The sequence below is a fragment of the Chiloscyllium plagiosum genome, unplaced genomic scaffold, assembly GCF_037043375.1.
Source record: "Chiloscyllium plagiosum isolate Xiang-an unplaced genomic scaffold, Cpla_swu_hap1 HiC_scaffold_35, whole genome shotgun sequence".
Taxonomy (NCBI): Eukaryota; Metazoa; Chordata; class Chondrichthyes; order Orectolobiformes; family Hemiscylliidae; genus Chiloscyllium; species Chiloscyllium plagiosum.
This window is the reverse complement of record NW_028270173.1, coordinates 121,005-141,644: the sequence shown is the minus strand read 5'-3', so window position 1 is coordinate 141,644 and position 20,640 is coordinate 121,005. Positions and strand designations below refer to the sequence as shown.

The window sequence follows — 20,640 nt, the reverse complement described above, 5'->3', positions numbered from 1 at the left end:
GATTAATTTTTATCTAATATGGATTATAATTGTTTAATATGATTATTGATTATCTAATATGGATTATTAATTGTTTAATATGATTACTGATTATCTAATGTGGATTATTGATTGTTTAATATGGATTATTAATTGTATAATATGATTATTTTTTAGCTAATATGGATTATAATTGTTTAATATGATTATTGATTATCTAATGTGGATTATTAATTGTTTAATATGATTATTGATTATCTAATGTGGATTATTGATTGTTTAATATGGATTATTAATTGTTTAATATGATTATTTTTTATCTTATATGGATTATAATTGTTTAATATAATTATTGATTATCTAATATGGATTATTAATTGTTGAACATAAGTACTGATTATCTAATGTGGATTGTTGATTGTTTAATATGGATTATTAATTGTTTAATATGATTATTTTTTATCTAATATGCCTTATAATTGTTTAATATGATTATTGATTATCTAATATGGATTATAATTGTTTAATACGGATTATTAATTGCTTAATATGATTATTGATTATCTAATATGGATTATAATTGTTTAATATGAGTATTGATTATCTAATGTGGATTATTAATTGTTTAGTATGATTATTGATTGTTTAATATGGATTATTAATTGTTTAATATGATTATTGATTGTCTAATGTGGATTATAATTGTTTAATATGAGTATTGATTATCTAATGTGGATTATTAATTGTTTAATATGATTATTGATTATCTAATATGGATTATTAATAGTTTAATACGATTATTGATTATCTAATATGGATTATAATTGTTTAATATGAGTATTGATTATCTAATATGGATTATAATTGTTTAATATGATTATTTTTTATCGCAAGTGGATTATAATTGTTTAACATGATTATTGATTATCTAATGTGGATTATAATTGTTTATTATGATTATTGATTATCTAATGTGGATTATAATTGTTTAATATGAGTATTGATTATCTAATGTGGATTATAATTGTTTAATATGATTATTGATTATCTAATGTGGATTATAATTGTCTAATATGAGTATTGATTATCTAATGTGGATTATAATTATTTAATATGATTATTGATTATCTAATATGGATTATAATTGTTTAATATGAGTATTGATTATCTAATGTGGATTATAATTGTTTAATATGATTATTGATTATCTAATGTGGATTATAATTGTTTAATATGAGTATTGATTATCTAATATGGATTATAATTCTTTAATATGATTATTGATTATCTAATGTGGATTATAATTGTTTAATATGATTATTGATTATCTAATGTGGATTATTAATTGTTTAATGTGAGTATTGATTATCTAATGTGGATTATAATTGTTTAATATGATTATTGATTATCTAATGTGGATTATAATTGTTTAATATGATTTTTTTTAATCTAATATGGATTATAATTTTTTAATATGATTACTGATTATCTAATGTGGATTATTAATTGTTTAATATGATTACTGATTATCTAATGTGGATTATAATTGTTTAATATTGATTATTAATTGTTTAATATGGATTATTAATTGATTAATATCGATTATTAATTGTTTAATATGATTATTGATTATCTAATATGGATTATAATTGTTAAATATGATTATTGATTATCCAATGTGGATTATTAATTGTTTAATATTGATTATTAATTGTTTAATATGATTATTGATTATCTAATATGGATTATTGATTGTTTAATATGGATTATTAATTGTTTAATATGATTATTGATTATACAACAATGAATTATTAATTGTTTAGTATGATTATTTATTATTTAATATGGATTATAATTATTTAATATGGTTATTGATTATGTAATATGGATTATTAATTGTTTAATATTGATTATTAATTGTTTAATATGATTTTTGATTATCTAATGTGGAGTATCAATTGTTTAATATTGATTATTGATTATCCAATATGAATTATTAATTGTTTAATATGATTAATTTTTATCTAATATGGATTATAATTGTTTAATATGATTATTGATTATCTAATATGGATTATTAATTGTTTAATATGATTACTGATTATCTAATGTGGATTATTGATTGTTTAATATGGATTATTAATTGTATAATATGATTATTTTTTATCTAATATGGATTATAATTGTTTAATATGATTATTGATTATCTAATGTGGATTATTAATTGTTTAATATGATTATTGATTATCTAATGTGGATTATTGATTGTTTAATATGGATTATTAATTGTATAATATGATTATTTTTTATCTAATATGGATTATAATTGTTTAATATGATTATTGATTATCTAATGTGGATTATTGATTGTTTAATATGGATTATTAATTGTTTAATATGATTATTTTTTATCTTATATGGATTATAATTGTTTAATATGAGTATTGATTATCTAATGTGGATTATAATTGTTTAATATGATTATTGATTATCTAATATGGATTATAATTGTTTAATATGAGTATTGATTATCTAATGTGGATTATAATTGTTTAATAAGATTATTGATTATCTAATGTGGATTATAATTGTTTAATATGATTATTGATTATCTAATGTGGATTATAATTGTTTAATATGATTATTGATTATCTAATGTGGATCATAATTGTTTAATATGAGTATTGATTATCTAATGTGGATTATAATTGTTTAATATGATTATTGATTATCTAATGTGGATTATAATTCTTTAATATGATTATTGATTATCTAATGTGGATTATAATTGTTTAATATGATTATTGATTATCTAATGTGGATTATAATTGTCTAATATGAGTATTGATTATCTAATGTGGATTATAATTGTTTAATATGATTATTGATTATCTAATGTGGATTATAATTGTTTAATAGGAGTATTGATTATCTAATGTGGATTATAATTGTTTAATATGAGTATTGATTATCTAATGTGGATTATAATTGTTTAATATGAGTATTGATTATCTAATGTGGATTATAATTGTTTAATATGAGTATTGATTATCTAATGTGGATTATAATTGTTTAATATGGGTATTGATTATCTAATGTGGATTATAATTGTTTAATATGATTATTGATTATCTAATGTGGATTATTAATTGTTTAATATGAGTATTGATTATCTAATGTGGATTATAATTGTTTAATATGAGTATTGATTATCTAATGTGGATTATAATTGTTTAATATGATTATTGATTATCTAATGTGGATTATAATTGTTTAATATGAGTATTGATTATCTAATGTGGATTATTGATGAGGACCAGTTCTGGTCCATTGGGAAAGACGCGCCCTCCACCGACATCGCCACCTGCGGCCGGAAGTAGGTGAAGCAGCCGCGCCCTCCACCGACATCGCCACCTGCGGCCGGAAGTAGGTGAAGCAGCCGCGCCCCACAGGCAGAGCTTCCGGGTTGACGGTCAGCAAGATGGCGGCGCCCAGCAGCAGCAGCACATCGCAGGTGAGAGAGGGATTTGTTTAAAAAGTGATATTGCCGCAAAAACAAACCTGGCGGTGACTGTTGTTGTGTTTATTGGATCTGGGCGGGTTCGGGAACCTGAGGCACGTCCCGGGGGATGTAGGTCACACACGGACATGGGTAAGGGGCTGGGGGGAGCGGGGCTGGGGTGAGGGGAGGGGAGCTGGGGGTGGGGGGGGTGGTGCTGGGGCTGGGGTGGGGGGGAGCTGGGGGTGGGGTGGGGGGGTGGGGCTGGGGTGAGGGGAGGGGAGCTGGGGGTGGGGGGGGTGGTGCTGGGGCTGGGGTGGGGGGGAGCTGGGGGTGGGGTGGGGGGGTGGGGCTGGGGTGAGGGGAGGGGAGCTGGGGGTGGGGGGGGTGGTGCTGGGGCTGGGGTGGGGGGGAGCTGGGGGTGGGGTGGGGGGGTGGGGCTGGGGCTAGGGCTGGGGGGGGGTGGGGCTGGGGCTAGGGCTGGGGGGGGTGGGGCTGGGGCTGGGGTAGGGGGGGCTGGGCTGGGGTGGGGCTGGGGGGGGAGCTGGGGGGGGGGTGGGGCTGGGGTGAGGGGAGGGGAGCTGGGGGTGGGGGGGGGTGGTGCTGGGGCTGGGGTGGGGGGGAGCTGGGGGTGGGGTGGCTGGGGCTGGGGTGGGGGGGTGGGGCTGGGGCTAGGGCTGGGGGGGGTGGGGCTGGGGCTAGGGCTGGGGGGGGTGGGGCTGGGGCTGGGGTAGGGGGGGCTGGGCTGGGGTGGGGCTGGGGTGAGCTGGGCTGGGGCTGGGCAGGGGCTAGTGCAGTTTAATGTGGAAGCGTGTGAAGTGGTTCACTTTAGAACAAGTAACGGGAATGCAGAGTACTGGGCTAATGGTAGAAATCTAGATGAACAGAGAGATCTCGGTGTCCAGGTACATAGATCTCTGAAAGTTGCCACTGGGTTGACAGGTTTGTTAAGAAGGTAAAGGCTGCGTTGGCATTTACTGGTGGGAAGAAAATGAGGGCTGCAGATGCTGGAGATCAGAGATGGAAATGTGTTGCTGGAAAAGCGCAGCAGGTCAGGCAGCATCCAGGGAACAGGAGAATCGACGTTTTGGGCATAAGCCCTTCTTCAGGAATGAGGAAAGTTTGTCCAGCAGGCTAAGATAAAAGGTAGGGAGGAGGGACTTGGGAGAGGGGCGTCGGAAATGTGATAGGTGGAAAGAGGTCAAGGTGAGGGTGATAGGTCAGACTGGGGTGGGGGCGGAGAGGTCGGGAAGAAGATCTCAGGTTAGGAAGGCGGTGCTGAATTTGATGGATTTGACTGAGACAGGCTGGGGGGAGAGGAAATGAGGAAACTGGTGAAATCCGAGTTCATCCCTTGTGGTTGGAGGGTTCCTAGCCGGAAGATGAGGTGCTCTTCCTCCAACCGTCGTTTTGTTGTGGTCTGACGATGGAGGAGTCCAAAGACCTGCATATCCTTGGTGGAGTGGGAGGGGGAATTGAAATGTTGAGCTACAGGGTGGTTGGGTTGGTTGGTCCAGGTGTCCCAGAGGTGTTCTCTGAAACGCTCCGCAAGTAGGCGGCTTGTCTCCCCAATATAGAGGAGGCCACATCGGGTGCAGAGGATGCAATAGATGATGTGTGTGGAGGTGCAGGTGAATCTGTGGCGGATATGGAAGTTTCCTTTGGGGCCTTGGAGGAAGGTGAGGGGGGAGGTGTGGGCGCAAGTCTTGCACCTCCTGCGGTTGCAGGGGAAGGTGCCGGGAGTGGAGGTTGGGTCGGTGGGGGGTGTGGATCTGACGAGGGATCACGGAGGGAGTGGTCTTTACGGAATGCTGATAGGGGAGGGGAGGGAAATATATCCTTGGTGGTGGGGTCCGTTTGGAGGTGGCGGAAGTGACGGCGGATGATGCGCTGTACATGGAGATTGGTGGGGTGGTAGGTGAGGACCAGTGGGGTTCTGTCCTGGTGGCGGTTGGAGGGGCGGGGCTCAAGGGCGGAGGAGCGGGAAGTGGAAGAGATGCGGTGGAGGGCATCGTCGATCACGTCGGGGAGGAAATTGCGGTCCTTGAAGAAGGAGGCCATCTGGGTTGTACGGTATTGGAACTGGTCTTCCTGGGAGCAGATGCGGCGGAGACGAAGGAATTGGGAGAATGGGATGGCGTTTTTACAGGGGGCAGGGTGGGAGGAGGTGTAGTCCAGGTACTGGTGGGATTGAGTTTCAGAGGCATGAGGTTATGCTGCAAGTGTAGAAAACTCTGGTGTGGCTGCATTTGGAGTATTGCGTGTAGTTCTGGTCACCGCATTAGAGGAAGGATGTGGAAGCTTTGGAAAGGGTTTCAGAGGTGATTCTGGGAGAACAAGTCCCACATGTCTCCTTGGAGAAGCTCCAGCTCACGGGCAAAGCCATCGAGAAGCTTCATGTAGTGCTCGGCTGTGGTCACGGTGTCGATGGGGCTCAGACGGGTGAAGCTCTCCTGTCCGAGCTGTGCCCTGTTCAGATGGAGTTCCCCATCGGTGCCAGGCCCCGAAACCTCCCACGGGAGCTTGCTCCCCAACCTGAGCCCCTCTCTAGAACATAGAACAATACGGGGCAGAACAGGCCCTTCGGCCCTCGATGTTGCGCCGACCTGTGAACTATTCTCAGCTCGTCCCTCTGCACTGTCCCATCGTCATCCATGTGCTTATCTAAGGATTATTTAAATCTCCCTAATATGGTTGAGTTGACTACATTCGCAGGTAGGACATTCTATGCCCTTACCACTCTCTGGGTTAAGAACCTGCCTCTGACCCACAGCATCCCTTGGCACTATCCACAACTCTGCCTACCTTAGTGTCATCCGCAAATTTACTAATCCATCCTTCCATGCCCACATCCAGATCATTTATAAAAATGACAAGCAGCAGTGGCCCATTTACTTTCTTGTGTATCCTGCACAACACCCTCAGCCCTGCGTTGACTACACCCCTTCTCATCGTTGCCCCTTTATGTGCTGTGCATATTTCTGTCTGAAAGCTATCATCCCTCAATTTGTAGCTATGCCCCCTCGTACAAGCTGACGTTGTCATCCTCGGAAAAAGACTTTCACTGTCTACCCTATCTAATCCTCTGATCATCTTGTATGTCTCTATCAAATCCCTCTTAGCCGCCTTCTTTACATTGAGAACAAACCCAAGTCTATCGTTATAGGAAGGATGTGGAAGCTTTGGAAAGGGTGCAGAGGAGATTTACTAGAATATTGCCTGGTATGGAGGGGTGGTCTTACAAGGAAAGGCTGAGGGACTTGAGGCTGTTTTCATTGGAGAGAAGAAGGTTGAGAGAGGACTTAATCGCGACGTACAGGGTATTCAGAGGGTTAGATAGGGTGGACAGTGCGAGCCTTTTTCCTCAGATGTTGAAGGCTAACACGAGGGGGCAGAGCTTTAAATTGAGGGGTGATAGATTTAGGACAGATATCAAGGGTACTTTCTTCACTCAGAGTAGTAGGGGCATGGAATGGCCTGCCTGCAACAGTAGTGGACTCGCTGACATTAAGGAGAAAGTGAGGACTGCAGATGCTGGAGGTCAGAGCTGAAAAATGTGTTGCTGGAAAAGCGCAACAGGTCAGGCAGCATCCAAGGAACAGGAGAATCGACGTTTCGGGCATAAGCCCTTCTTCAGGAATTGAGGAGAAGAAGGGCTTCCTGAAGAAGGGCTTATGCCCGAAACGTCGATTCTCCTGCTCCTTGGATGCTGCCTGACCTGCTGCACTTTTCCAGCAACACATTTTTAAGCTCTGGTCTCCAGCATCTGCAGTCCTCACTTTCTCCTCGTTGATTTTAACCTACTGCGAAACCTCTTACAAGGATGCCTTCCTTGAAGAAGCTCTCCTCCTCCCTCTACAAGGATCTCAGTGAGTCCCTCTCTCACTGCACCCCCCAGGTCATCTCCTCTGCCCAGAAGCTCTTCAGCCACGTCCTCAACCAGACTCGCTACCACAGCCACATCTCCTTCCTCAGCACCTGCCTACAGAATCGACTGACCTTGCATAGAAGGGCTTATGCCCGAAATGTCAATTCTCCTGCTCCTTTCATGCTGCCTGACCTGCTGCGCATTTCCAGCAACACATTTTTAAGCTCTAATAGCAGTAAACACCCTGGTTATTAATAATAAACCCCATGGTCTTTCAAATATTCTCTCCAAACAGCATGTCACTCACCCCTACCCCTATCCTTGTGACTCTGCATTGCCCATGGCCAATCCACCCTAACCTACACATCCCTGGACACTATGGGACAATTTCCCATGGTCAATCCCCCTTAACCTCTACATCCCTGGGACACTATGGGACAATTCCCCATGGCCAATCCACCCTAACCTACACATCCCTGGACACTATGGGACAATTTCCCATGGCCAATCCCCCTTAACCTCTACATCCCTGGGACACTATGGGACAATTTCCCATGGCCAATCCACCCTAACCTGCACATCCCTGGGATACTATGGGACAATTCCCCATGGTCAATCCACCCTAACCTGCACATCCCTGGGCACTATGGGACAATTTCCCATGGCCAATCCACCCTAACGTGCACATTCCTGGGCACTATGGGACAATTTCCCATGGCCAATCCACCCTAACCTGCACCTCCCTGGACACTATGAGACAATTTCCCATGGCCAATCCACCCTAACCTACACATCCCTGGACACTATGGGACAATTCCCCATGGCCAATCCACCCTAATCTACACATCCCTGGACACTATGGGACAATTTCCCATGGCCAATCAACCCTAACCTGCACATCCCTGGACACTATGGGACAATTTCCCATGGCCAATCCACCCTAACCTGCACATCTCTTGACACTATGGGACAAATCCCCATGGCCAATCCACCCTAACCTGCACATCCCTGGGACACTATGGGACAATTTCCCATGGCCAATCCACCCTAACCTGCACATCCCTGGGAAACTATGGGACAATTTCCCATGGCCAATCCACCCTAACCTACACATCCCTGGACACTATGGGACAAATCCCCATGGCCAATCCACCCTAACCTACACATCTTTCGACTCTGGGAAGAAACTGGAATCCCCGGAGGAAACCCCTCACAGACACAGGGGAGAATGTGCAAACCCGACACAGACACCTGCCCGAGGCTGGAATCGAACCCGGGTCCCTGGTGCTGTGAGGCAGCAGTGCTAGCCGCTGAGTCACCGTGCTGACTAGTTCTGCCAGGGGTCGGGTTCCACCCCCCACCCACGTTATCCTCTAACCATCTCTCTCTGCCCTGTCCCTTTCCCCTACGATTTAGAAAAGGAAGAGGTACTGGGAAACTGGAGAGGAGGCGATGGGAGATGCAGCACCAGCTCCAGTGAAGGGCACTGAGGCAGCAGCGCGGGTGAAGGTGGCGCAGAGGAAGCCGGGCTCTCGGAGGGCCAGGAGAGGGAAACACACGGATTGCCCAGCAACGAAGGACCCTGCGAAGAAGGTGCTTTCAGGGGTGAGTACAGTGGTCCCACTTCCGCATTTCCGGGGTCGGAGGTCGGTCTGGGGTCGTGGGGGGATCGGTCTGGGGTCGGGGGGATAGGTCTGGGGTCGGGGGGATAGGTCTGGGGTCGGGGGTGGATAGGTCTGGGGTCGGGGGTTAATAGCTCTGGGGTCGGGGTGGATCGGTCTGGGGTCGGGGGTGGATCGGTCTGGGTCGGGGGGTGGATCGGTCTGGGGTCGGGGGGTGGATAGGTCTGGGGTCGGGGGGTGGATAGGTCTGGGGTCGGGGGGTGGATAGGTCTGGGGTCGGGGGTGGATAGGTCTGGGGTCGGGGGGTGGATAGGTCTGGGTCGGGGGGTGGATAGGTCTGGGGTCGGGGGGTGGATAGGTCTGGGGTCGGGGGGTGGATAGGTCTGGGGTCGGGGTGGATAGGTCTGGGGTCGGGGGTGGATCGGTCTGGGGTCGGGGTGGATCGGTCTGGGGGTCGGGGGTGGATGGGTCGGGGGGTGGATCTGTCTGGGGTCGGGGAGGATCGGTCTGGGGTCGGGGGGGACTCGGTCTGGGGGTCAGGGAGGATCGGTCTGGGGGTCAGGGGGGATCGGTCTGGGGGTCAGGGAGGATCGGTCTGGGGGTCGGGGGGGACTCGGTCTGGGGGTCAGGGAGGATCGGTCTGGGGGTCAGGGAGGATCGGTCTGGGGGTCTGGGGGGACTCGGTCTGGGGGTCAGGGTGATCGGTCTGGGGGTCAGGGAGGATCGGTCTGGGGGTCAGGGGTGATCGGTCTGGGGGTCAGGGAGGATCGGTCTGGGGGTCGGGGGGGACTCGGTCTGGGGGTCAGGGGTGATCGGTCTGGGGTCAGGGAGGATCGGTCTGGGGGTCGGGGGGGATCGGTCTGGGGTCAGGGAGGATCGGTCTGGGGTCGGGGGAGCTCGGTCTGGGAGTCGGGGGGGACTCGGTCTGGGGGTCAGGGTGATCGGTCTGGGGGTCAGGGAGGATCGGTCTGGGGGTCGGGGGGGATCGGTCTGGGGGTCGGGGGGATCGGTCTGGGGGTCAGGGAGGATCGGTCTGGGGTCGGGGGAGCTCGGTCGGGGGGGACTCGGTCTGGGGTCGGGGGGGATCGTCTGGGGGTCGGGGGGGATCGGTCTGGGGGTCAGGGAGGATCGGTCTGGGGTCGGGGGAGCTCGGTCTGGGGGTCGGGGGGACTCGGTCTGGGGTCAGGGGTGATCGGTCTGGGGGTCAGGGAGGATCGGTCTGGGGGTCGGGGGGGATCGGTCTGGGGGTCAGGGAGGATCGGTCTGGGGTCGGGGGAGCTCGGTCTGGGGTCGGGGGAGCTCGGTCTGGGGTCGGGGGAGCTCGGTCTGGGGGTCGGGGGAGCTCGGTCTGGGGGTCGGGGGAGCTCGGTCTGGGGGTCGGGGGTGCTCGGTCTGGGGGTCGGGGGTGCTCGGTCTGGGGGTCAGGGGTGATCGGTCTGGGGGTCGGGGGTGCTCGGTCTGGGGGTCGGGGAGGATCGGTCTGGGGGTCAGGGAGGATCGGTCTGCGGTCGGGGGTGGATCGGTCTGGGGGTCGGGGGGGGATCGGTCTGGGGTCTTGGGGGGATCGGTCTGGGGTCGGGGGGGATCGGTCTGGGGTCTTGGGGGGATCGGTCTGGGGTCGGGGGGGGATCGGTCTGGGGGTCGGGGAGGATCGGTCTGGGGGTCGGGTGGATCGGTCTGGGGTCGGGGGGGATCGGTCTGGGGGTCGGGGAGGATCGGTCTGGGGTCGGGGGGGATCGGTCTGGGGGTCGGGGAGGATCGGTCTGGGGTCGGGGGAGCTCGGTCTGGGGTCGTGGGAGCTCGGTCTGGGGTCGGGGGAGCTCGGTCTGGGGTCAGGGGGGATCGGTCTGGGGTCGGGGGGGGGATCGGTCTGGGGTCGGGGGGGATCGGTCTGGGGTCGGGGGGGGGATCGGTCTGGGGTCGGGGGGGGATCGGTCGGGGGGGATCGGTCTGGGGTCGGGGGGGGATCGGTCTGGGGTCGGGGGGGGATCGGTCTGGGGGTCAGGGGTGATCGGTCTGGGGGTCAGGGGTGATCGGTCTGGGGGTCAGGGAGGATCGGTCTGGGGTCGGGGGAGCTCGGTCTGGGGTCGGGGGGGACTCGGTCTGGGGGTCAGGGAGGATCGGTCTGGGGGTCGGGGGGGATCGGTCTGGGGGTCAGGGAGGATCGGTCTGGGGTCGGGGGAGCTCGGTCTGGGGGTCGGGGGGGACTCAGTCTGGGGGTCAGGGGTGATCGGTCTGGGGGTCAGGGGTGATCGGTCTGGGGGTCAGGGAGGATCGGTCTGGGGGTCGGGGGGGATCGGTCTGGGGGTCGGGGGGATCGGTCTGGGGGTCAGGGAGGATCGGTCTGGGGTCGGGGGAGCTCGGTCTGGGGGTCGGGGGGGGACTCGGTCTGGGGGTCAGGGGTGATCGGTCTGGGGGTCAGGGAGGATCGGTCTGGGGTCGGGGGGGATCGGTCTGGGGGTCAGGGAGGATCGGTCTGGGGTCGGGGGAGCTCGGTCTGGGGGTCGGGGGGGACTCGGTCTGGGGGTCAGGGGTGATCGGTCTGGGGGTCAGGGAGGATCGGTCTGGGGGTCGGGGGGATCGGTCTGGGGGTCGGGGGGGATCGGTCTGGGGGTCAGGGAGGATCGGTCTGGGGTCGGGGGAGCTCGGTCTGGGGGTCGGGGGGACTCGGTCTGGGGTCAGGGGTGATCGGTCTGGGGGTCAGGGAGGATCGGTCTGGGGTCGGGGGGGATCGGTCTGGGGGTCAGGGAGGATCGGTCTGGGGTCGGGGGAGCTCGGTCTGGGGTCGGGGGAGCTCGGTCTGGGGGTCGGGGGAGCTCGGTCTGGGGGTCGGGGGAGCTCGGTCTGGGGGTCGGGGGTGCTCGGTCTGGGGGTCGGGGGGTGCTCGGTCTGGGGTCGGGGGTGCTCGGTCTGGGGGTCGGGGGTGCTCGGTCTGGGGGTCGGGGGTGCTCGGTCTGGGGGTCGGGGGTGCTCGGTCTGGGGGTCGGGGGTGCTCGGTCTGGGGGTCGGGGGTGCTCGGTCTGGGGGTCGGGGGTGCTCGGTCTGGGGGTCGGGGGTGCTCGGTCTGGGGGTCGGGGGTGCTCGGTCTGGGGGTCGGGGGAGCTCGGTCTGGGGGTCAGGGGGGATCGGTCTGGGGTTGGGGGTGCTCGGTCTGGGGGTCGGGGGAGCTCGGTCTGGGGGTCGGGGGAGCTCGGTCTGGGGGTCGGGGTGCTCGTCTGGGGGTCGGGGGTGCTCGGTCTGGGGGTCGGGGAGGATCGGTCTGGGGGTCAGGGAGGATCGGTCTGCGGTCGGGGGTGGATCGGTCTGGGGGTCGGGGGGGGATCGGTCTGGGGTCTTGGGGGGGATCGGTCTGGGGTCGGGGGGGGATCGGTCTGGGGTCTTGGGGGATCGGTCTGGGGTCGGGGGGGATCGGTCTGGGGGTCGGGGAGGATCGGTCTGGGGGTCGGGTGGATCGGTCTGGGGTCGGGGGGGATCGGTCTGGGGGTCGGGGAGGATCGGTCTGGGGTCGGGGGAGCTCGGTCTGGGGTCGTGGGAGCTCGGTCTGGGTCGGGGGAGCTCGGTCTGGGGGTCGGGGGGGGATCGGTCTGGGGTCGGGGGGGGGTTCGGTCTGGGGTCGGGGGGGATCGGTCTGGGGTCGGGGGGGATCGGTCTGGGGTCGGGGGGGGATCGGTCGGGGGGATCGGTCTGGGGGTCGGGGGGGGATCGGTCTGGGGTCGGGGGGGGATCGGTCTGGGGTCGGGGGGGGATCGGTCTGGGGTCGGGGGGGATCGGTCTGGGGTCGGGGGGAGCTCGGTCTGGGGGTCAGGGGGGATCGGTCTGGGGTTGGGGGTGCTCGGTCTGGGGGTCGGGGGAGCTCGGTCTGGGGGTCGGGGGAGCTCGGTCTGGGGGTCGGGGGTGCTCGGTCTGGGGGTCGGGGGTGCTCGGTCTGGGGGTCGGGGAGGATCGGTCTGGGGTCAGGGAGGATCGGTCTGCGGTCGGGGGTGGATCGGTCTGGGGTCGGGGGGGGATCGGTCTGGGGTCTTGGGGGGATCGGTCTGGGGTCGGGGGGGGATCGGTCTCTGGGGTCTTGGGGGGATCGGTCTGGGGTCGGGGGGGGATCGGTCTGGGGGTCGGGGAGGATCGGTCTGGGGGTCGGGTGGATCGGTCTGGGGTCGGGGGGGATCGGTCTGGGGGTCGGGGAGGATCGGTCTGGGGTCGGGGGAGCTCGGTCTGGGGTCGTGGGAGCTCGGTCTGGGTCGGGGGAGCTCGGTCTGGGGGTCGGGGGGGATCGGTCTGGGGTCGGGGGGGGGTTCGGTCTGGGGTCGGGGGGGATCGGTCTGGGGTCGGGGGGATCGGTCTGGGGTCGGGGGGGGATCGGTCGGGGGGGATCGGTCTGGGGGTCGGGGGGGGATCGGTCTGGGGTCGGGGGTGGATCGGTCTGGGGTCGGGGGGGATCGGTCTGGGGTCTTGGGGGGGATCGGTCTGGGGTCGGGGGGGGATCGGTCTGGGGTCTTGGGGGGATCGGTCTGGGGTCGGGGGGGGATCGGTCTGGGGGTCGGGGAGGATCGGTCTGGGGGTCGGGTGGATCGGTCTGGGGTCGGGGGGGGATCGGTCTGGGGGTCGGGGAGGATCGGTCTGGGGTCGGGGGAGCTCGGTCTGGGGTCGTGGAGCTCGGTCTGGGGTCGGGGGAGCTCGGTCTGGGGGTCGGGGGGGGGATCGGTCTGGGGTCGGGGGGGGGGTTCGGTCTGGGGTCGGGGGGGATCGGTCTGGGGTCGGGGGGGATCGGTCTGGGGTCGGGGGGGATCGGTCGGGGGGGATCGGTCTGGGGGTCGGGGGGGGATCGGTCTGGGGTCGGGGGGGGATCGGTCTGGGGTCGGGGGGGGATCGGTCTGGGGTCGGGGGGATCGGTCTGGGTCGGGGGGGGATCGGTCTGGGGTCGGGGGGGGATCGGTCTGGGGGTCGGGGGGGGGATCGGTCTGGGGATCGGGGGGCATCGGTCTGGGGTCGGGGGGGGATCGGTCTGGGGTCGGGGGGGGATCGGTCTGGGGTCGGGGGGGATCGGTCTGGGGTCGGGGGGGGATCGGTCTGGGGTCGGGGGGGGATCGGTCTGGGGGTCGGGGGGGATCGGTCTGGGGATCGGGGGGCATCGGTCTGGGGTCGGGGGGGGGATCGGTTTGGGGAGTCGGGGGGGGGGGGATCGGTCTGTGGGTCGTGGGAGCTGGGTCTGAGGGTCAGGGAGGATCGGTCTGGATCGGGGGGGCTCGGTCTTGGGTCGGGGGGATTTGGTCTGGGGTCAAGAGGGGGTCGGTTTGGGGTCAGGGAGGATCAGTCTGGGGTCATGGTGGGGGTCGCCCTGGGGGTCCAGGGGGGGATTGGTCTGGGGGTCAAGGGGGATCGGTCTGGGGTCAGGAGTGTCAGTCTAGGGTCGGGGACGATAGGTCGGGGTATCGGTCTGGGGTCAAGGGTCAGTCCAGGATTGGGGTCAGTCTGGAGTCCGGGGTCAGTCCAGGGTCAGGGGTCAGTCTGTATAAAACGATGATTGGAAAAACTTTTGAGAGATGATATAAAATAAGGGCTATAATTCTAAAGAGGCTGGGGCAGGAGCTGGGGGTAAACGTGCACAGATCATTGAAGGTGGTGGGACAGGGAGAGGGGGCAGTGAATAAAGCACACAGTGTCCTCGGGTTTATTAACAGGGGCACAGAGTCCAAGAGCAAGGGCTGATGTTTAAAGTTGATGAAAGACAGCAATCTTTCTTTAAATCGGTATTTTGTTAATTTCTTGATAAACTGGCAAAAATTATACACCTGAAACCCTGTTGGTGTTTGCTGAGGAGTCAGCCGAGGGAGGGAGTGAGTGAGAGTGCTGGGATGTTAGTGATTTCCGCTGACGATAAAGTTATAACAGTGATGGTAAACGGGCTGCATTGTGTTTCCAATCGTGACTGTGTATGTTTGGACACTGATGGTGTGGCCCACTTGACTAGCCGGTACATTCCTGGCCTGTGAGTAAGAAGCTGGGTCAGCCTCAGCTGGAGCCCTGTGTAGTGTGTCGGTATAGAGAGAATCTGAGGGCGTCTGAGACAGTGAAGCAGAGATTATCAGGGAGAGCCTCAGTGGTGAGCAATCTCCGTTCACTGCATCAAATGGTTAGCGCGAGGTCAGCAGGAAATGTAACAGAGGTTTACAAAGTCAGAAGGATCCGGTCACAGGAGAGAGACAGGGAGAGAGAATCTGTTCCACTTGGAGAGTGGATTGAGAACGAGAGGGATAGAATAAAGATAAAGTCATCTGACAGTGTGGGGGGGAGGGGGAGGGTCACTCAAAGGGTTAGGGTCTGGGGTGTACTGTCTGAGAGTGTGGGGTAGGGAGGGGGGAGGGTCACTCGAGGGGTTAGGATCTGGGGTGTACTGTCTGAGAGTGTGGGGGGGGGTAGGGAGGGGGAGGGTCACTCGAGAGGTTAGGGTCTGGAGTGTACTGTCTGAGAGTGTGGGGGGGGAGGGTCACTCGAGGGGTTAGGGTCTGGGGTGTACTGTCTGAGAGTGTGGGGGGGGGGGAGGGGTCACTCGAGGGGTTAGGGTCTGGGGTGTACTGTCTGAGAGTGTGGGGGAGGGGGAGGGTCACTCGAGGGGGTTAGGGTCTGGGGTGTACTGTCTGAGAGTGTGGGGGGGGTAGGGAGGGGGAGGGTCACTCGAGAGGTTAGGGTCTGGAGTGTACTGTCTGAGAGTGTGGGGGGGGGGAGGGTCACTCGAGGGGTTAGGGTCTGGGGTGTACTGTCTGAGAGTGTGGGGGGGGGAGGGTCACTCGAGGGGTTAGGGTCTGGGGTGTACTGTCTGAGAGTGTGGGGGAGGGGGAGGGTCACTCGGGTTAGGGTCTGGGGTGTACTGTCTGAGAGTGTGAGGGGGGGGGGGGGTTTACCATAAACTTACCCTGACACTGTTAGTCCTTCTCGGTCATTCCTGCGTTTTGTCATCCTCCTCTGCCCTCCCACCAACCCCTCAGAGAGAGGATCCTTTTGCAGGACCGGCCCCGATCCCGAAGGAACTGATAAGGAAGTTTAATCGAGGAGCATCCGTGAAGGTGGTGAGTATGTCTCGGGGGGTGTCAGCGATATTACAGTGAGCGCGTTCATGTCATCACGACACATTCTGTGTGATCACTGTCCAATCTCCAGGGATCGCACTGAGGAACTCCGCCTCCCTGTACAACCCTCCTCTGGGGGGGGGGGGGGGGGGGGGGGGGGGGGTGTGGGAGAGCACCCCCTCCCTGTACACCCCTCACTCTGGGGGGGGGGGGGTACTCTGCCTCCCTGTACACCCCTCACTCTGGGGGGGGGGGATGTGGGAGAGCGCCCCCTCCCTGTACACCCCTCACGTGGGGGGGGGGGGAGCACCCCCTCCCTGTACACCCTTCACTCGGGGGGGGGGGGGAGAAGAGAGCGCCCCCTCCCTGCACACTCCTCACTCTGGGCGGGGGGGGGGCGGGGAGAGAGCACCCCCTCCCTGTACACTCCTCACTCTGGGGGGGGGGGGGGAGAAGAGAGCGCCCCCTCCCTGTACACCCCTCACTCTGGGGGGGGGGGGTGTGGGAGAGCGCCCCCTCCCTGTACACTCCTCACTCTGGATAGGGGGGGGGTGTGGGAGAGAGCGCCCCCTCCCTGTACACCCCTCACTCTGGGGGGGGGGGGGTGCATGCAATATTCCAAAAGTATCATAGAACATAGAACAGTACAGCACAGAACAGGCCCTTCAGCCCACAATGTTGTGCCGATCATTGATCCTCATGTAAGGTAAACCTAATGTACGAACCCTCACATTTCTGTGATCATATGCATGTCCAGAAATCTCTTAAATATCCCCAATGACCTCACTTCTCACAACTCTCTGCGTAAAGAACCCGCCTCTGACATCCCCACTATACTTTCCGCCAAACAGCTTAAAACTATGACCACTCGTGTTAACAATTTCTGCCCTGGGAAAAAGTCTCTGGCTATCAACTCTATCTATGCCTCTCATTATCTTGTACACCTCAATTAGGTCCCCTCTCTTCCTTTTTTCCAATGAAAAAAATCCGAGCTCAGTCAACCTCTCTTCGTAAGATAAGCCCTCCATTCCAGGCTGCATCCTGGTAAACCTCCTCTGAACCCTCTCCAAAGCATCCACATCTTTCCTATAATAGGGCGACCAGAACTGGACACAGTATTCCAAGTGCGGTCTAACCAAAGATCTCACGGCTCTTAAACTCAATCCCCCTGTTAATGAAAGCCAAAACACCATATGCTCTCTTAACAACCCTGTCCACTTGGGTGGCAATTTTAAGGGATCTATGTACCTGCACCCCAAGATCCCTCTGTTCCTCCACACTACCAAGAATCCTGTCTTTAATCCTGTACTCAACTTTCAAGTTCGACCTTCCAAAATGCATCACTTTGCAGTTATCCAGGTTGAACTCCATCTGCCACCTCTCAGCCCATCTCTGCATCCTGTCAATGTCCCGCTGCAGCCTACAACAGCCCCTCTATACTGTCAACGACAGTTCCAACCTTTGTGTCGTCTGCAAACTTGCTGACCCATCCTTCAATCTCCTCATCCAAGTCATTAATAAAAATTACAAACAGTAGAGGCCCAAGAACAGAGCCCTGTGGAACACCACTCACCACTGACTTCAAGGCAGAATACTTTCCTTCCACTACCACTCGCTGTCTTCTGTTGATCAGCCAATTCTGTATCCAGACAGCTAAATTTCCCTGTATCCTATTCCTCCTGACCTTCTGAACGAGTCTACCATGGGGAGCCTTATCAAATGCCTTGCTGAAGTCCAGATACACCACATCCACCACTCGACCCTCAACAACTTGTCTAGTAACATCCTCAAAGAACTCAGTAAGATTTGTGAGGTAAAATTTGCCCCTCACAAAGCCGTGCTGACTGCATTTAATCAAGCCATGCTCTTCCAGATGGTCATAAATCCTATCCCTCAGAATCCTTTCTAACACCTTGCAGACGACATACGTGAGACTGACTAGTCAGTACTGCCGGGGATTTCACTATTTCTTTTCTTGAAGAGAGGAATTACATTTGCCTCCCTCCAGTCCTCAGGTACGACTCTGGTGGAGAGTGAGGATGCAAAGATCTTCGCAAGCGGCGAAACAATCACATTTCTCGCTTCCCAAAGCAGCCGAGGACAAATCTGGTCTGGCCCTGGTGACTTGTCAATCTTAATGTTTGTCAAAATGTCAATCTTAATGTTTGTCAAATTTTCAGCTCATCAGCTTCCTCAGTCTCTATCCGTTCCAGCATGCTTACCTGATCCTCAATGGGTTTCATTCACTACAAGGTCCTTTTCTTTAGTAAAGACAGAAGCAAAAACCTCATTTAGGGGCTTCCCCTACCTCCTCAGACTCTATACACAAGTTCCCCATGCTATCCCTGATCAGCCCAACTCTTTCTTTGATCATTCTCTTATTCCTCACATACGTGTAAAATGCCTTTGGATTCTCCCCTAATCCTTCCTGCCAAGCCTTTCTCGTGCCCCCTCCTGGCTCTCCTCAGACCATTTTTGAGCTCCTTCCTCGCCTGCCTGTAATCCTCTAGAGCTGAGCTTGACCCTAGCTTCCTCCACCTTATGTAAACTACCTTCTTCCTTTTGACGAGAACCTCCACAGCTCTCGTCCATCCAAGGTTCCTTTATCTTACCCCTTCTTGCCTGTCTCAGAGGGACACATTTATGCATCACTCGCAACAACTGTTCCTTAAACAGTCTCCACATGTCTATAGTGCCCTTTCCATGGGACAATTGCTCCCAGTCCACACTTCCCAACTCATGTCTGATAGCATCATAGTTTCCTTTTCCCAATTAAATGTCCTCCCCATTTTGCCTAATCCTCTCCTTCTCCATAGCTATGGAGAACGTGAGGCAGTTGTGGTCACTATCACCAAAATGCTCTCCCACCACAAGATCTGACACCTGCCCCGGCTCATTACTGAGCACTCAATTCAAAATGGCCTCTCCCCTCGTCGGCCTGTCAATGTACTGAGTTAGGAAACGCTCCTGAACACACCTTACAAAAACCAGCTCCTTCCAAACCATCTGCTCAAAGGAGGTTCCAATCAATATTGGGAAAGTTAAAGTCACTCATTACAACATCCCTACTACATTCACACTTTTCCAAAATCTGCCGACCTATGCTTTCTTCAATCTTTAACATATGAGGAACGGCTGAGGATACTGGGATTGTATTCGTTGGAGTTTAGAAGATTAAGGGAGAGACTTAATAGAGACGTACAAAATAATACATGGCTTGGAAAAGGTGGATGCTAGGAAATTGTTTCAGTTAAACGAGGAGACTAGGACCCGTGGACACCAGCCTTAGAATTAGAGGGGGTCATTTCAGAACAGAAATGCGGAGACATTTCTTCAGCCAGAGAGTGGTGGGCCTGTGGAATTCATTGCCACGGAGTGCATTGGAAGCCGGGACGCTAAATGTCTTCAAGGCCGAGATTGATAGATTCTTGTTGTCTAGAGGAATTAAGGGCTACGGGGAGAACGCTGGTAAGTGGAGCTGAAATGCGCATCAGCCATGATTGAATGGCGGAGTGGACTCGATGGGCCGAAATGGCCATACTTCCACTCCTATGTCTTATGGTCTTAGGGTGTGGGAGAGAGAGCGCCCCCTCCCTGTACACCCCTCACTCTGGGTAGGGGGGGGTGTGGGAGAGCGCCCCCTCCCTGTACACCCCACACTCTGGGGGGGGGGGGTGTGGGGGGGAGAGAGCGCCCCCTCCCTGTACACCCCTCACTCTGGGTAGGGGGGGGAGAGAGCGCCCCCCTCCCTGTACACCCCTCACTCTGGGGGGGGGGTGTGGGAGAGCGCCCCCCTCCCTGTACACCCCTCACTCTGGGTAGGGGGGGGGGTGTGGGGGGGGGAGATGAGCGCCCCCCTCTCTGTACACCCCTCACTCTGGGTAGGGGGGCGTGTGGGGGGGGGGAGACGAGCGCCCCCCCTCCCTGTACACCCCTCACTCTGGGTAGGGGGGGGGGTGTGGGGGGGGAGAGAGCGCCCCCTCCCTGTACACCCCTCACTCTGGGTAGGGGGGCGTGTGGGGGGGGGAGAGAGCGCCCCCCTCTCTGTACCACCCCTCACTCTGGGTAGGGGGGCGTGTGGGGGGGGAGAGAGCGCCCCCTCCCTGTACACCCCTCACTCTGGGGTAGGGGGGGGGTGTGGGGGGGAGTGAGAGAGCGCCCCCCTCCCTGTACACCCCTCACTCTGGGGGGGGGTGTGGGAGAGCGCACCCCTCCCTGTCCACCCCTCACTCTGGGTAGGGGGGGATGTGGGAGAGAGCGCCCCCTCCCTGTACACCCCTCACTCTGCGGGTGTGGGTGTGTGGGAGAGAGCGCCCCCTTCCTGTACACCCCTCACTCTCTGAGCTCACTGTAATCTGGTGCAGGGGAGGATTACCAGTCGGAAGGTGAAGAATCACCTCAGGATCCTGGGGGGACCGGTCGAAGGCAGCAGCGAGACAGGCCGCACGCTTCGAGCTGCTGCTCCCGGAGGATGCTGGTTAAGGACAGGGAGGCCGGGGCAGGGGGGGACACCGCTGGGGGAAGCAGGCACTGTCGGAGGGTCAGTGCTGAGGGGAGTGCCGCACTGTCGGAGGGGTCAGCGCTGAGGGAGTGCCCGCACTGTCGGAGGGT

At 54.0% G+C, this 20,640-nt stretch overlaps 1 protein-coding gene across 1 annotated transcript in view; it reads left to right on the top strand.

Moving 5' to 3' along the window:
- Nucleotides 1-3,438: 3,438 nt before the first annotated feature.
- The window catches only part of wdr46 (WD repeat domain 46), a 30,756-nt gene continuing 13,554 nt past the window's right edge, over nt 3,439-20,640 (top strand). Inside the window, exons 1-4 of the mRNA XM_087979789.1 lie at nt 3,439-3,493; nt 8,763-8,951; nt 15,949-16,029; nt 20,394-20,506. Coding sequence (XP_087835915.1) covers nt 3,461-3,493; nt 8,763-8,951; nt 15,949-16,029; nt 20,394-20,506 — 416 coding nt within the window. The 5' untranslated portion in view covers nt 3,439-3,460. The remainder of the gene's footprint in view (nt 3,494-8,762; nt 8,952-15,948; nt 16,030-20,393; nt 20,507-20,640) is intronic.